At 45.5% G+C, this 15699-nt stretch overlaps 1 protein-coding gene across 3 annotated transcripts in view; it reads right to left on the bottom strand.

Moving 5' to 3' along the window:
- LOC144768106 (tyrosine-protein phosphatase non-receptor type 6-like) overlaps nucleotides 1-15699 on the bottom strand; it is an 848841-nt gene that overhangs the window by 728409 nt on the left and 104733 nt on the right. For all 3 annotated transcript variants that reach the window (XM_078651512.1, XM_078651513.1, XM_078651514.1), the window contains one exon: nucleotides 2595-2699. In XM_078651512.1, coding sequence (XP_078507638.1) covers nucleotides 2595-2602 — 8 coding nt within the window. In that variant the 5' untranslated portion in view covers nucleotides 2603-2699. The remainder of the gene's footprint in view (nucleotides 1-2594; nucleotides 2700-15699) is intronic.

Raw genomic sequence — 15699 nt, forward strand, 5'->3', positions numbered from 1 at the left:
TCCACCGACGTCTTCAGGAGTCGGAGATGGATCCGGAGATGGAGCCGGAGTCGGATCGGGAACCGGAGTCGGAGAATGAACTAGCGACTCCGAAGGTGAGGCCTCACCTTCCTGATCCGATACTTGTGGAGGAATTACCTTAGACTTCATCCTATTGGGAGATTTCGACCTTGAGCCAGACTTATCATCCGCATGACGTCGGGACTCATGCCTCCTCTTCTTATGTTTTTTACGAGAGCTGGAAGCGTGATCAGACGAAGACTTCGAAGCCGACGCCTCTCGAGACTCCGATCTGGATCTAGACTTCGACCTCTTCGAGTGTTTTGAAGATCTTCTAACTTTATCCGCCTTCAGCTCGGCCACAAGAAGCTTAGACTCTCTTTCTCGCAGAGCCTTCGGATTCATCTTTTGACATGATGAACATCCATCAACGTCGTGGTCAGAGCTCAGACACCAAATACAGTCTTGGTGTGGGTCCGTAACAGACATCATCTTTCCACATTCTCTACAGGGTTTAAAACCCGTTTTCTTTGTCGACATGACAACCGAGTAAAAAGGTCAGAGAATGGAGAATCGAAGAAATATAGCAACAAAGTTACTAGAAGCTACAGAGTATCCCGAAACCGTTAGCGTCGACGACGCGGAACAAAGGGAACTGATGTTATCACGCCGGCGTGGGCCTATTGTAGGCGTCGGTGATGTCAGCAGAGTCGCGAGCGATGTCGTGTCTCTATGACGTCAGAGTCCACGTCGGCGCGAGGCTACAAAAATAATTTCCGAATGTTGCTGACGCAAGGGGATATTCACAAGGTGAGGAATCCACACGGCAGATGTATCTATCAGAATGGGTCAGACTGATTTGCATAAAGCCATGTCTGAACTGGGGTGGCTGAGTGAACTAAAGAATGGTGATGGATTAAACCCAGATCAGTTGACTGGGGGTGAGTGTTTGATTTGTTCAAACGCTCCGTCCATCATCCCCTTTTGTATCGCTTTGTTCGCCCTAAGTGTCGCAGGGTATGCTCAGACGTGAGTCCCTTGTTCACTTGGCCACTGGATTCAAGATAGCCTGGCTGATGAGGATTATGAATCCGAAACCGGTCCCAGGATGCTTGTTTCCGGTCCAGGGAAGACATGGCTTGGCAGTTCGGGCTGGACTGTTCCCATGAGGCAACAGGGTCAGACTGATTTGCATATAGCCATGTCTGAACTGGGGTGGCTGAGTGAACTAAAGAATGGTGATGGATTAAACCCAGATCAGTTGACTGAGGGTGAGTGTTTGATTTGTTCAAACGCTCCGTCCATCATCCCCTTTTGTATCGCTTTGTTCGCCCTAAGTGTGGCAGGGTATGCTCAGACGTGAGTCCCTTGTTCACTTGGCCACTGGATTCAAGATAGCCTGGCTGATGAGGATTATGAATCCGAAACCGGTCCCAGGATGCTTGTTTCCGGTCCAGGGAAGACATGGCTTGGCAGTTCGGGCTGGACTGTTCCCATGAGGCAACCGGGTCAGACTGATTTGCATATAGCCATGTCTGAACTGGGGTGGCTGAGTGAACTAAAGAATGGTGATGGATTAAACCTAGATCAGTTGACTGGGGGTGAGTGTTTGATTTGTTCAAACGCTCCGTCCATCATCCCCTTTTGTATCGCTTTGTTCGCCCTAAGTGTGGCAGGGTATGCTCAGACGTGAGTCCCTTGTTCACTTGGCCACTGGATTCAAGATAGCCTGGCTGATGAGGATTATGAATCCGACACTGGTCCCAAGATGCTTGTTTCCGGTCCAGGAAAGACATGGCTTGGCAGTTCGGGCTGGACTGTTCCCATGAGGCAACAGGGTTAGACTGATTTGCATATAGCCATGTCTGAACTGGGGTGGCCTAGTGAACTAAAGAATGGTGATGGATTAAACCCAGATCAGTTGACTGGGGGTGAGTGTTTGATTTGTTCAAACGCTCCGTCCATCATCCCCTTTTGTATCGCACTGTCTTCCTAGGGGCAGAACAGTGGTCCATGGGTTGAGACTGCTTCTCGTCCTGCTAGAGTGCCTTCCACAGAGTGAGACTGTCTACCACTAGAACATTGACGGGAACCACAGTCCAGGGATGGACAACGACTACCATGGCCAGAGCTGTCTGACCACAGTGAGGTCTACAGATGGGAAGACTTTATCCAGTTTGTTTTATACTGTTTCTTCAAAGTGCTCTCACCTCCTCAGTCAAAAACCCCATCTTGTGAATCCAGACAGTCTCACAACAGCTGTCTAGGGTCTGTTTTATCATGTGAGGCTGCCACCCAGTCCACTGGACAAACTTCTGATTAAAAAATATTCTAGCGGTAGGAGCGAGACAGGCCCTGTGGGTCAATACACCTACAACTGACACGAAGGCCTATCTCTAGGGGATTAGCCAAAGATCAAAGACAACACTACATCAGCTCTGATGTCACAAATCAGACAATGTGTCCCCTATGTCACCCAGAACCTTGTTGAACCTGGGACCCTCACACCAACGTTGTTGTTACTTCTCCCCACAAACACCAGCAGTGCCCCAGAGTGAGGCAAACCCTACAGCCCACAACTGCATCTGACCTACCTCACCATCCTGCAAAGGAGAGAGCTTCCGGAGGCGCCTCTGGGGTGACGTAGGCAGACAACGTTGAAAAGCACCAGCCGCTGTGTTCCACTGGGGTGAAGTCACCTTTGAAACAGAAAAGGAAACACCTCTTGATGCAGTTGGCAAAAACTGTGGGTCTCTAACCTCTCTCAGGCGGCGAGTTGCCTCCTCTTCCCTTAGCCATTTTTCCAACTACGCCCATTCCCCTTTAAACACACCATGAACAACTTGCTTGGTGCCCAAAAAGGTTGCAGTTTATTAAACCCTTCAACATTTATACATTTACTTTCTCATGGTCATACATAACATTCTGTTGCCTCATTTAACGGTTTGCCATCATAGCTCATTAAGTCTGTTTTTGCTCATTACCTGCTTTCAGACAGATCATCTTCTGGGGAGAGGCCCAAATACCACAGCCACTGTTGCCAAGGGGTTAGGCTTCAACTTGCTACCGACTTGGCGGGTGTCTGTCCAGACTCTACTGGGTCGCAGGTGCTGTCCCGCTTGCCTTCAACGCCATCTTGGCCCCTCCCTGCTCCTCCGGGCCCCTGCCGTGTGGCATCCCAAAGAGCCCATGTGAGCACCTCATCTATCCAGCCTGCAGCTGAGTTCTACCTCTTGCTCCTTTGGTACCCCTGCCGTGAGTCATCCCAAGGGCCCTGCGGGAGCCTTCCATCTACTCTCTCTGTGGCTACTGGTCACTATTGGCTCCCTCAGTGCCCCTGCCGTGAGGCATCCCTTAGACACTGCATGAGCCTTCCATTTACTTCTAGCAATTTCTCTTCCTTTGCTATTGATGGAGCGAGGTTCAGAATAATATTTTGTTCTGACTCGCAAAGTTAAACTTCCATAATATAACCGTATTAATGAGTTTGAAATGAAATATACTAATCAACTTAGTTTAAAAATGCATACACGACACAAGGGACTAATTCATGTGCTTTATGTTGCAAACTGCAGGTTTGTGAAAAATAATAAATTAACCTTGTCTATTGTCTTTGTCAGTATTAAATGCGGCTGTTTAATTAATGGCATGTGCTTATTTTGTGTGCTTATGTTATGTCTTTCCGTCTTTATGTGGCATTAGCTCATGGAGGATTCTTTGCAACCTAAAAGAAGAAAAGTAAATATAAATGCTGCTCTATGTGCTTCAGCTTCAGCTAGGTAACATTGATTAATAGGTTAATATTTTGCAAAGGGGGTGGGTAACAGAATAAGTCTTAATTCTTTAATTAATTATTGTCTTGTGTTTGTTTAAATATTAGTTTTCGAATGGGCCTAAGAAATGGCTGGCAGTGCTGGAGAGAATGAGAAAACTTGACCTGAGTGAAGATCTCACTCATGCGCAGAAAAGAAGAGCTTTTTGCTGAACAATCAATATTTAATATAGAAGCCGTTTTGGTCGAGTTGAATGTGTTCTTGGAGAAAAAAACAAGGACAGGAAGTTCGAATTGCCTGCCAAGATTAGGAAGTAAAGTTTTGTGCTTGGGCGAATGTAACATTTTCGAGGAAGCCGAAAGGATGGAGAATCTAAGAACAATAGGGGCTTATGATGAAGCCCGGACTTGGCCAGGAGTGAATGACCTAATGGTGGACTGACCGGACTCAGCCAATGACAAGTTTGGATTTTCAGAGAAGAATGCAAAGATTAGTTACTTTAGCTAGTCAGAAAGGGATACAAATTGTGCTCATGGGCAGGAGGGCGTTCTTCTCGCTTTCCGATTCCAGAAGGGCGTGACGTGCTGATGGACTTTTGGTGCACGTAAGGATAGTAGGCCTTAATGACTATTTCTTTTTAGATTAAAAAGAAATAAAGTCCCTAAACAAAAGGATGCTTACTCAGTCGTAGTACCGCCTCGCCACAGTGTGGAAAAGTATATTTTGCCATGTTCTGTGTCCCTACGCGTCCTCCATCATATGTTATCTGTGCATGATTAATATGCATATGTATTCCCTATGTTCGATTAAAGACGCAATTACAGTTGTGTCCACCTCTAGTATGTCAGTTTCCAGTTCTCGTGAATACTACGAATATCAGGCCTATGTAAAGTTACGTTGCCACGTTTCTCAGTGTGCACGTTATTTCATTGTAAAGTCCCCGTTTCTAGGCCTCAAAAGGGCCCGGACACCAGATTCAGCTCATGTCTTCTGAGCCTCGCTGAGGAGCGATACAGCCCCCACCTGTATCCTCGACCCTTCACTTACTTCCTGCCTCGCAGTGCCCGGCTCAGCCTGGCTCTGCCTCTGAGTCTGCCAAGAGTATGTTATGATTCCAGTTATCAGTTCAGCCCTCCTTCTCTGCATTCCTAAAGCTACTGAATCGCATCAATAGTTTCCGTCATTGTCTAGCCTTCACGTCTCCACGTTAGAGAAATACTGCATTTAATGGTCATTTAATATTCTTCATCACGCACTACATGTAGAATAATGCATGCACCATTCTTAGAGTCTGTTAGCCTTTACCCCGATAACTTTTGGATCCTATCAACATGTTCTCTAAACATCAGATACTAGATACTGCTTAGGTACATGTCGCCCTGACTCTCCAGACTCCAGTCTCTGCTCCTAGCACAGAGTTCGTAGCCCCCAGCTTCTTCTAGTAACACGTCATTGCCAGTTTGCGCGCACCATTAGGTCAGAGGTCCCGGCTCCTTAGGTAGCCCCCTCCATGTTTCCGCCCCATTTATGACATATTCTGTTACGTTTGCATCACATGTCTATGTATACGCCCCTGTTACACCTACTTTCACCCTTATCTTTCGCGACTGCTATTGACCACACCCACTGTTCCGCCTATCGTATGTATTGTAATGCAACTGTTTTAGTATATATGATCATGTCTTGTTATTTAATGTTACGCCGATTCCGATCCTGCCCCCGGCAGCGCTGCCATCCTATTCCTGTGCAGGTTGTCCTGTTCCTGTCCTTATGCTGTATTAAACCTGCAAAACTCCTACTACCTCGAATCTTGACTCTTATTTATTGAGCTATCTGTTATTCATTTATCCATTCAAAAATAGAGGTATTATTTATTTATTTACCACATAATGGCGCCCGAATAGGGACTTGCCCTTTCCCCACGCGCCGGTGAAGCCACGCCGGCCCCCTGACCCTCTGCAGCCGTGACGGAACCATACCGTGCAGATATTTCTGCTTCAAGTATCCCTCAGGCCCACGGAGGAGACGGAGGAGGCGGTCCAGCATCCAGACGAGGCGGTGGAGGAACGCGGCGAGTCCCGACCAGAGCCCAAGCCGAGAGTCCAAGGTCCGAGGTATCCGGAGGCCCACCCGTAACAGAAGTCCGAAGTTCGTCCGTCCGGCGTCGAAGCAGTCCAGTCCAGTCCGAGGCCTTCCGTTCTTGCTGCCCGGTGAGTACCGTTGCTGGGGTAGTATCTAGACAGGGTCAATCTAATTGACTCTGGTCCGTGGGTTGGTGGTACACAGACCCACAAACGAAGTGTCCACTTCGGTGGATGCGGGTCCTGACGTGTCTCTGTATGAGACCGGTAAGTTTCGTACTGTTTCAGCAGTGCATCTAGTTTCTGTTCTAAGTCAGTTCTGTTCTCGAGAAAATTCATGTATTCTGTCTCCCGTATTCCAGGTAGTATTCTGTTCGAACTGTTATTCTGAATGTTATTCATGTATTCCAATGTCGTGGTATGAGTGTGAAGTAATTATCGTGTTTATTGTGTATTGTGTTGTGTCCAGATTATAGCTCAGTCATGCCGCTATTTTCAAAACTGCGTCAGTTAAAAACCAGAAAAGGTCTGCTAGAAGCAGCAGTTCCTGTCCCGCCTAGGGACAGTCCAGGTCATTTTATGTATCAAAAGCATGGCATAAGTGCCATACTATATCTAGATTTATGGGTAGAGTATACCAAACAGTTAGAAGAAAAGTATAGATGGCCTGTATCAGGCACATGGGATGCCGAGTGCATCATGAGAGTAGAAGAAGCATTATGGAAAAAGAAAGCCAGACAGTCACAGAAAGATGCCATTGAGTTATGGCGCAAAGAATCCCATAAAAGAACTGAAAAAGAAATCAGAAAGTCAGAATTAAGTAGAGAATCCTTAGAACGAGCCCAAGAAAGGGAATTAATCGAGATAGGTGAACGAGTCAAAACCGAACAGTCAGACAGACAGAGGCATGCTCTTATTAAGGGTATGTATCCTCTTCTTGCCGAGGGCTTGCCAAAAGCAACCCCGGAGGCATCCAGTAATTTTCCGCCACCATTAGTTCCGCTCAAGCTACGTCACAAACCGACCGCAGCTGATATTTTTATTTCGTCCTATTTGGACGACACAGTCCCAGAATATGCAAATCCCGCTCCGCCAGTCCCTGTAAATCAGGCACTTCCCGCTCCTCCAGACACCGGAGTACCTGTTACGGTACCCCCGGTCCAGCCCGCCATACAAGTCCAGCCTACATTTCCATTTCCCACTCTGCCAGGACGAAGAGCATCAGTAGACGACTCTAGTTTAGGGGCCGCAGGGGGAGGTCCTCCTCAAACCCCGCCGCCACACAAGCGTTTAACGTTAGCCGAATTACATGCACAAGCGTCACAGCGTACGCCCAGATATCAATCTGTTGCAGAAATAAGAAAAGCCCTTACCGAATGTGGCTATGATCCAGTCCCAGGCGAGGATAGTATGGTTTTATATTCATTACGCGTGAGAAAGGTGACCGAGTATCTAGTCACCCTACCAGATATGAAAGAAGATCTAGACAGAATATATCGTTTCATCCGTACAGGGAATGATCCAGAAAGTATTAGTGACGTCATGTGCCAAAGAAAAGTTGAAGTCCAGCTCATGATATTAAAGTTTCTGATCAATTGTCTAATAAGAGAACAAGATTATCCGACCAAAGATCGAGCCGAAATGAAAGTCCTGACAAGGTGGAGTGATAATATAGCCGAGGGTAAGCATAAGACCATCAGTAGTATAGAGAGTATGTACAAGAAGATTCGTAAAGAAATAATAAGGGTACACGAACAACGCAAAGAAGCACAAGTAAGCGAGAAAGAAAATGACTCTTCTACAGAAGAGGTAGAGGACGAGAATCCCGCCAGAATAGCGTATGTAGGAAAATCTAGATTTCCAGATCGCCATTTACGTCTAGAACACAAGTCAATTTTTCATCATCCAGCAGCAGAACAAGGTTCTCTGGAACAAGTATTTCAAGCTACCGATCATATTCTGAAATCACGAATCGGTTACAGCGAGTTAAGTACTATGCATGAACAAGAACTAGTCCGATCAGCAGTCCGATGGATTACTGATTCTACCACTTTTCCAGACGAAATAGTGGCACAAATGTTTCTGAAATTGCCCCCAGCCGAGCAACGACTGGTGGGTATGTATATGATCCAGCACCTCATTACATTGTATGAGGGTCAACATTCTGATCCAGGTCCGTTACACGATGTCCTGAACGAGTTACTCCAGTATAGATGGAAAGGTTTAGGTACCGATTTAATTAGTGTCATTCTAGAACAGCGCCACAAATACAGAACGTTTCTGAACCCACATTTTGTTCATGTCTCACCCCCAGAAAGTAAACCCTTTTACATAGACAGACAGAATCCGTTACGAGAAGTACATCCAATTAAGACAGACGGTGGTGAAATGCAACGAGTGTTTGTTTACACCCCTATCACAAAGATGGAACTCTTAGAGATGAAAAAGTTAATTCCCTGTCATGATAAAGATCCAGCAGGGTTCCACCGAGAATTAAAAGACATGCTCCGTATGGGAGAATACACGTATCCAGATATTATTAAAATGTTAAAGGTCCTGTTGCCCGCAGGGGTATATGAGAAACTCAAGGAAAAAGAATGGGAGGTGGGAGAGAAAAAGATCGATTGGGCAGTTCTAGAAGCTGAAGATAAGGCACGAGTACCAGGTACCGGTCTTGGAGATAAATGTAAAGAATTACCTGAACTGTTAATACAAGTTTTGCCCAGACTATTAGCAACTAAAAAGGAAGACTGGGATGCAATCTCAGCCTGTAAACAGAAACAAGACGAAGACACTAGTGATTTTTACTCTAGATTTGAAAAATGTTTTACCATAAACAGTGGCCTCAAGACGAGTAGCGAGTCATACCCTCATCTTTTTGTTACTAAACTAGTCGAGAATTCAAGTCCACAAATTAAAAACCGAGTTTTGAAAGTCGAAAGTACCTGGCAAGCTAATACCCCGTCCCAGATGTTACAGATGCTTCAATATCACCAGAATAGAATCAGAGAAGAACAAGATCACGAGAGAAAACGTATGAAAGACACGAAAATGAAAGTACTAGTTGCACAATCCGTTCCTCAAGATAGTCAGAAGAGGGGTCCAAATCAAGCCAGTCATCCTGCAGCTCCCGTTAAAGGAAACTGCAATTATTGTAAACAGCCAGGTCATTTTATAAACGAGTGTGCAGTTCTGAAACACAACATAGCTACCGGTAAGACTAAAGAAAGACCACGTCCGCCGAGACAAGAACAAGTTACACAGACTCCTCAGTCACAGAATGCACCACAGACAGTTACAGCACCGCAGCCTATCGCTGCAACACAGCATGTTACAAAGCAGATGTACCAGTATGCACAGTCTGAGTATCCAGAGTATCAGCCATATTCATGAAACAGCCTAGAGAGGGAGGTAGGCTTGCCTCTCATCGAGATACCTGTAGATCAAGAAGGTCCCTATGTTCACAGTCAAGTATTAGGGAAAGATAGGAAGTTTTTGATTGATACAGGGGCAAGTAGGACCACTATAAGTCACGCCGAAGTTCCAGGGGCTCCGCTCTCAGGCTCAAGAAATGTTTCCCTTGGATTTTCAGGAAAACCTATTGTAAATGAAATATCAAAGCCAGTTACTCTAGAAGTAGGTCCATTGTCCCGCACTACTGATCTGTTACTTACTAAGTCATGTCCAGAGAATCTATTAGGCATTAAGACACTGAAAGAGTTAGGTGCAGTTATATGCTGTTCCCCAGAGGGAATACGATTGTTCCTACGTGACTTCAAGGGTCACTATGTATTACGAGATTTTGATCCGAGATTGTCTAATGTTCCACAGCATCTATGGGCGCAAGGTCCAACTGATGTTGGCTTTATGCAAATCACACCCCATTGTGTGACTCTCAAACCAGGTGTAGTGTTACCACGAATAAGACAGTACAGATTGCCACCTGAGGCTGTAGCAGCCTTATCCAAAATTATTGACGAGCTCATGGCTCAAGGAGTAGTTGTAGAAACTGACTCCAATGTATGCAATTCTCCGATCATTCCTGTTATGAAACGTACTGATCCAAATGCACCTCCAGTATATCGTTTAGTGATTAATCTCCGAGAACTTAATAAATGTATTATTCCCCAGTATCCAGTTGTCCCAGATATCTCTTCCCTATTGACAGCCATTGATTCCGAAGCCTCATTTTTTACAGTCATAGATCTCAAGAACGCATTTTTTAGTGTCCCCATTCATCCAGACAGCCAGTTTCTTTTCGGATTTTGTTTAAATGGAAGGAGCTATATGTTCACACGCGCTCCTCAAGGTTTCACAGAAAGTCCTAGTATTTACAGTCAAGCACTCAAGAGACAACTAGACAACATTCACATGCCAACTGACACTGCCCTGCTCCAGTATGTCGATGATCTCCTGATCACAGCCCGTTCTGAACGTGCTTGCGAGCGAGCATCCCTTACAGTCTTGTATTTCCTAGCAGAGATGGGACACAAGGTGTCCCCTTCGAAGCTTCAATTCTGTGTCCAGCAAGTGGTCTACTTAGGACACTTACTGTCCAAGAGGGGTAGGCAGTTGACACCAGACCGAATCCAGTTAATAGCGAGTCTTCCTCAGCCCAAGACCCAGAAGGAGGTACGTGCTTTTATTGGCCTTACTTCTTATTGCAGACAATGGATTCCTCAGTATGCATTTCTAGCCAAGCCACTGATACAGTTAACGACACAGGAGGCAGCCGTATCGACTGTCCTCCCTTGGACATCTGAACATACACTCAGTTTCAATGAGTTAAAGAAAGCCCTATGTCAAGCCCCAGTTCTAGCAACACCGAACTACAGTAAGTCTTTTACACTTTTCGTCACAGAACGCGAAGGTACAGCATTATCTGTCCTCACACAAGATCAAGCAGGACAATACAAGCCCTGTGCTTATTTTTCGAGCACATTAGATCCTGTAGCCCAGGCTCTGCCTGCGTGCCTCAAGTCAGTTGCAGCCACAGCACTAGCTATCAGACAAAGTGATTCCATAGTATTAGGACACTCCCTGACAGTACAAGTTCCACACTCCGTGGAAGTTCTTTTAAACCGAACACAAACTCAGCACTTGACAATTGCACGTTTAACAGGTTATGAATTGACACTGTTCCAGCCACACATAGAAATCAGACGCTGCAACGTTTTAAATCCTGCTACATTGTTACCATCAGTTACTTCGAATTCTGCCACACACGACTGTGTGGAAGTAGTTAACATCATGACAAAGCCAAGACAAGATCTGACAGATATTCCATTACCAGATCCCGACCTGACACTTTATGTGGATGGTTCATGCATGAGAACTAGTACAGGAGAACTAGTAGCCGCATATGCAGTGACTACTGACACTGAAGTTATTGAAACACACCGCATTGACACCCTGTCTGCTCAAGCAGCAGAGCTAGTTGCTCTGACTCAAGCCTGCATACACGCCAAGAACCTGAAAGTTAATGTTTACACGGATTCACGTTACGCATTTGGAGTTGTACACGACTTCGGAGTGCTCTGGCAGGAGAGAGGTTTCATGACTTCTCATGGAACCAAGATTCAGCATGGTCTCCTTATTCAAGCTCTGTTAGATGCAATACATTTACCGACATCCATTGCTATCATGAAGTGCAAAGCACATACGAAAGTTACTGACACTATTTCTCAAGGTAATGATCTAGCAGATCGCACAGCCAAGCTTACAGCTCAGACTCCAGACATTCCAGTTAATAAGACACCGATACCTACTCCAGATCCGACTACATGCATGACAGTTAAAGACCCTACTCAAGATGTCATAGATATCCAGTTACATGCTACTCCCGATGAAATCAAGAAATGGTCCGAACAAGGAGGGGTACAGACAGATCAAGGATGGTTAACGAAGGGTAGAGCCACATGGTTTCTCCCCGACTCTATGGTTCAAGTCATTATTAATACCGCACATAGTCCAGCACATTTAGGAGAAAAAGCCATGTTAGACAGTATCCAGAACCTTTGGTTCAACAAGCATTTACGAGCTGCAGCCAAGCAGAAAGTCCGTACCTGTATGATATGTTGTCAGTTTAATCCAGGTAAAAGTGTCCCGGTGGAACAAGGTGGATTCCAGCCCCCTGACCACCCTTTTGAAGTCCTCCAGATGGATTACATTCAGATGGAGCGATGTCGAGGTTTCAAGTATGTCCTTGTAGTTGTATGCGCTTTGTCCAGGTGGACGGAGGCATATCCAGTCCCAGATTACACAGCCGCGACCACTGCCAAGCAGTTGGTTCGTGAATTCTTCCCCCGCTATGGACTCCCTAGAGTCGTATATTCTGACAACGGCCAGCCATTCTCATCTGAACTCATGAAGCATGTGTCCCTTTTGTTAGGGTACCAGTGGAAGTTCCATTGTGTACGCCATCCTGAAGCCGCCGGTCTCGTAGAGAGACATAATCAGACCCTGAAAATTCGAATTGCAAAGGTTTGTCAAGAGAAAGGTGTGGACTGGCTAGTAGCTCTGCCAGTCGCCCTGTTCTATATGCGCATGGTCGCACATTCCAGATCAGGTCTGTCCCCGTATGAGGTCGTTTTCGGCCGCCCCCCTAACATGTGGGGTACTCCTAGACCCCGAAGTATTACCGATGTTTCAAGTAATATGCTGACAGATTACCTAGCTTCCTTGATGTCTGCCCTCAACTCTTGTCGTTCACAGGTTGCCGCCGCATTTCCAGACAATACCGAGGTGGCACCGCATGAAATCGTTCCCGGATCCATGGTCCTAGTGCGAAATTTCGATCGTTCAAGTCCGCTGGAGCCTCGCTGGAAGGAGCCCCGACAGGTCCTCCTGGCCACCCGTACAGCCGTGAAGTTGGAGGGACGCAAAGGCTGGGTGCATCTTTCGCATATTAAAAATTTTTATGGACTGACACCTGTCTCAAAGAACATTTCTGAGGATTCTAAAGACTGCCAAAGTACTATTCTTAAGGACTGTCCCGCAAAAGACATTGCTACGAACCCTTCCCAGTTAGAGACAACTCCGCAACAGGAGTATAAGCTTAAGTTAAGATCTAGTAAAATAAGTCAGCCAGTTTGATTGTCTAAGTCCTCCCCTAGGTGAAACGGTTAGACCGGTTTCTGACATGTATAAAATAGACCCCCATAGTGAGAGAGTTAGTCAAAACTCAATCCGATGTATCGTTTTTCTATGTTTCATATTATTTCTCAGCGTTATGATTTCCTGCACCAGTTATGCATTTTACTTGTATTTTCCAGTTTCTCATGTAAATAAGTCTGCCAATGCTACAGTAGAGCACACGTTTAGTGATCTGCCTCCTCATGAACTCTCTTACCGTCTCGCTATGCGTAACAATTCTTTCATCCGCATGTTACATTATTCACACCAGACCAGCAATGCCACTAATTGTTGGGTGTGTGGTCGACTCCCCCCTTTCCAGACACCGAAGGGAGTTCTGCCACTCTTTCCTTATCCATTTTCACATAATGGTTCGTGTGGAGCATGGTCCACGTTAACGTCATCCTCAACAGATATGTCTTTTCTTAACAGTACATGTTTCCCAGAAAAGCAAGGTCTTCCCCACAGAACAGGGTTAGATCTAGAAAATGAAGTTTACAATTTAGGTAATTATTCTTCGAATTTCATGGTCCTGAATGTTCAGTCTGATTCCACTCCAGACTTACCTGCTATTTCAGTATTACCAGTCAAAGGCGAATTATGTGTCCGAAGTAATGGTTCCGTACATGTAGGACATAGCGATTGTACTACTATTGTCAAATATAGTGACAGTGGGAAATCTATTTTCAAAGCTTCACGTCATTCTTATTTTATTTGTGGTCAAACCGCATATGTTCGTCTGCCCCTCGATTGGGAGGGAACCTGTTACATTGCCTTCCTACTGCCACCTGTTTTCCTAGCCCCATCTGATTATCATAGAAACACCCATCTAGTACACCTTAGACATAGAAGGGAGATTGAGTCCCCAATTGTCGATTATACTGAAACTGCTCTAGAACAGTATACAGATTTCAATAGAGGTTTCTTCTTCTTTATAGGACCTATCCAGAATAGTAAGCTAATTCGTAGGTTAACCAGAACCCTTGAAGCTGTAGTAAATGAGACTGCCTCTGCTCTAGGTAACTTAACTGAAGAGCAATCTGCTATGAGATTTGTCGTTTTACAGAATCGTCTCGTCCTTGACGTCATATTGGCCGATAGGGGCGGGGCCTGTAGAGTCATCGGATCTAGTTGCTGCATTTTCATTCCAAATAACGCGCCGTCTGTTTATTCAGCTATAACCAGACTCCATAAAATTGCCCATCTGTTACACCAAGATCCAGGCACCTGGACATGGTCCGGTTGGTTCTGGAATATAATTTCCGCTTGGGGATGGAAAGTCTTGTCCTTTCTAGGTATTGCAGTAGCGATCATATTCAGCTGCTGCCTCTGTATACAATGTGGCCCTGCGATTTGCGGCATTTGTGCTACCTCTTGTATTCCTAGTCCCAAGCCCCGTTCTAAAACCCGTTCCCAGAAAATTCGAGACGAGCAAATGATACTGTATGAAATGATAGATGGTATCATGAATATTGATGTTTCCTGATGGAAACGTAGTGACAAGGAGGGAATGTGGAAAAGTAAATTTTGCCATGTTCTGTGTCCCTACGCGTCCTCCATCATATGTTATCTGTGCATGATTAATATGCATATGTATTCCCTATGTTCGATTAAAGACGCAATTACAGTTGTGTCCACCTCTAGTATGTCAGTTTCCAGTTCTCGTGAATACTACGAATATCAGGCCTATGTAAAGTTACGTTGCCACGTTTCTCAGTGTGCACGTTATTTCATTGTAAAGTCCCCGTTTCTAGGCCTCAAAAGGGCCCGGACACCAGATTCAGCTCATGTCTTCTGAGCCTCGCTGAGGAGCGATACAGCCCCCACCTGTATCCTCGACCCTTCACTTACTTCCTGCCTCGCAGTGCCCGGCTCAGCCTGGCTCTGCCTCTGAGTCTGCCAAGAGTATGTTATGATTCCAGTTATCAGTTCAGCCCTCCTTCTCTGCATTCCTAAAGCTACTGAATCGCATCAATAGTTTCCGTCATTGTCTAGCCTTCACGTCTCCACGTTAGAGAAATACTGCATTTAATGGTCATTTAATATTCTTCATCACGCACTACATGTAGAATAATGCATGCACCATTCTTAGAGTCTGTTAGCCTTTACCCCGATAACTTTTGGATCCTATCAACATGTTCTCTAAACATCAGATACTAGATACTGCTTAGGTACATGTCGCCCTGACTCTCCAGACTCCAGTCTCTGCTCCTAGCACAGAGTTCGTAGCCCCCAGCTTCTTCTAGTAACACGTCATTGCCAGTTTGCGCGCACCATTAGGTCAGAGGTCCCGGCTCCTTAGGTAGCCCCCTCCATGTTTCCGCCCCATTTATGACATATTCTGTTACGTTTGCATCACATGTCTATGTATACGCCCCTGTTACACCTACTTTCACCCTTATCTTTCGCGACTGCTATTGACCACACCCACTGTTCCGCCTATCGTATGTATTGTAATGCAACTGTTTTAGTATATATGATCATGTCTTGTTATTTAATGTTACGCCGATTCCGATCCTGCCCCCGGCAGCGCTGCCATCCTATTCCTGTGCAGGTTGTCCTGTTCCTGTCCTTATGCTGTATTAAACCTGCAAAACTCCTACTACCTCGAATCTTGACTCTTATTTATTGAGCTATCTGTTATTCATTTATCCATTCAAAAATAGAGGTATTATTTATTTATTTACCACAACAGTAATACCATAGGAGGC

This window comes from Lissotriton helveticus, chromosome 7 (assembly GCF_964261635.1).
Source record: "Lissotriton helveticus chromosome 7, aLisHel1.1, whole genome shotgun sequence".
NCBI classification, from domain to species: Eukaryota; Metazoa; Chordata; class Amphibia; order Caudata; family Salamandridae; genus Lissotriton; species Lissotriton helveticus.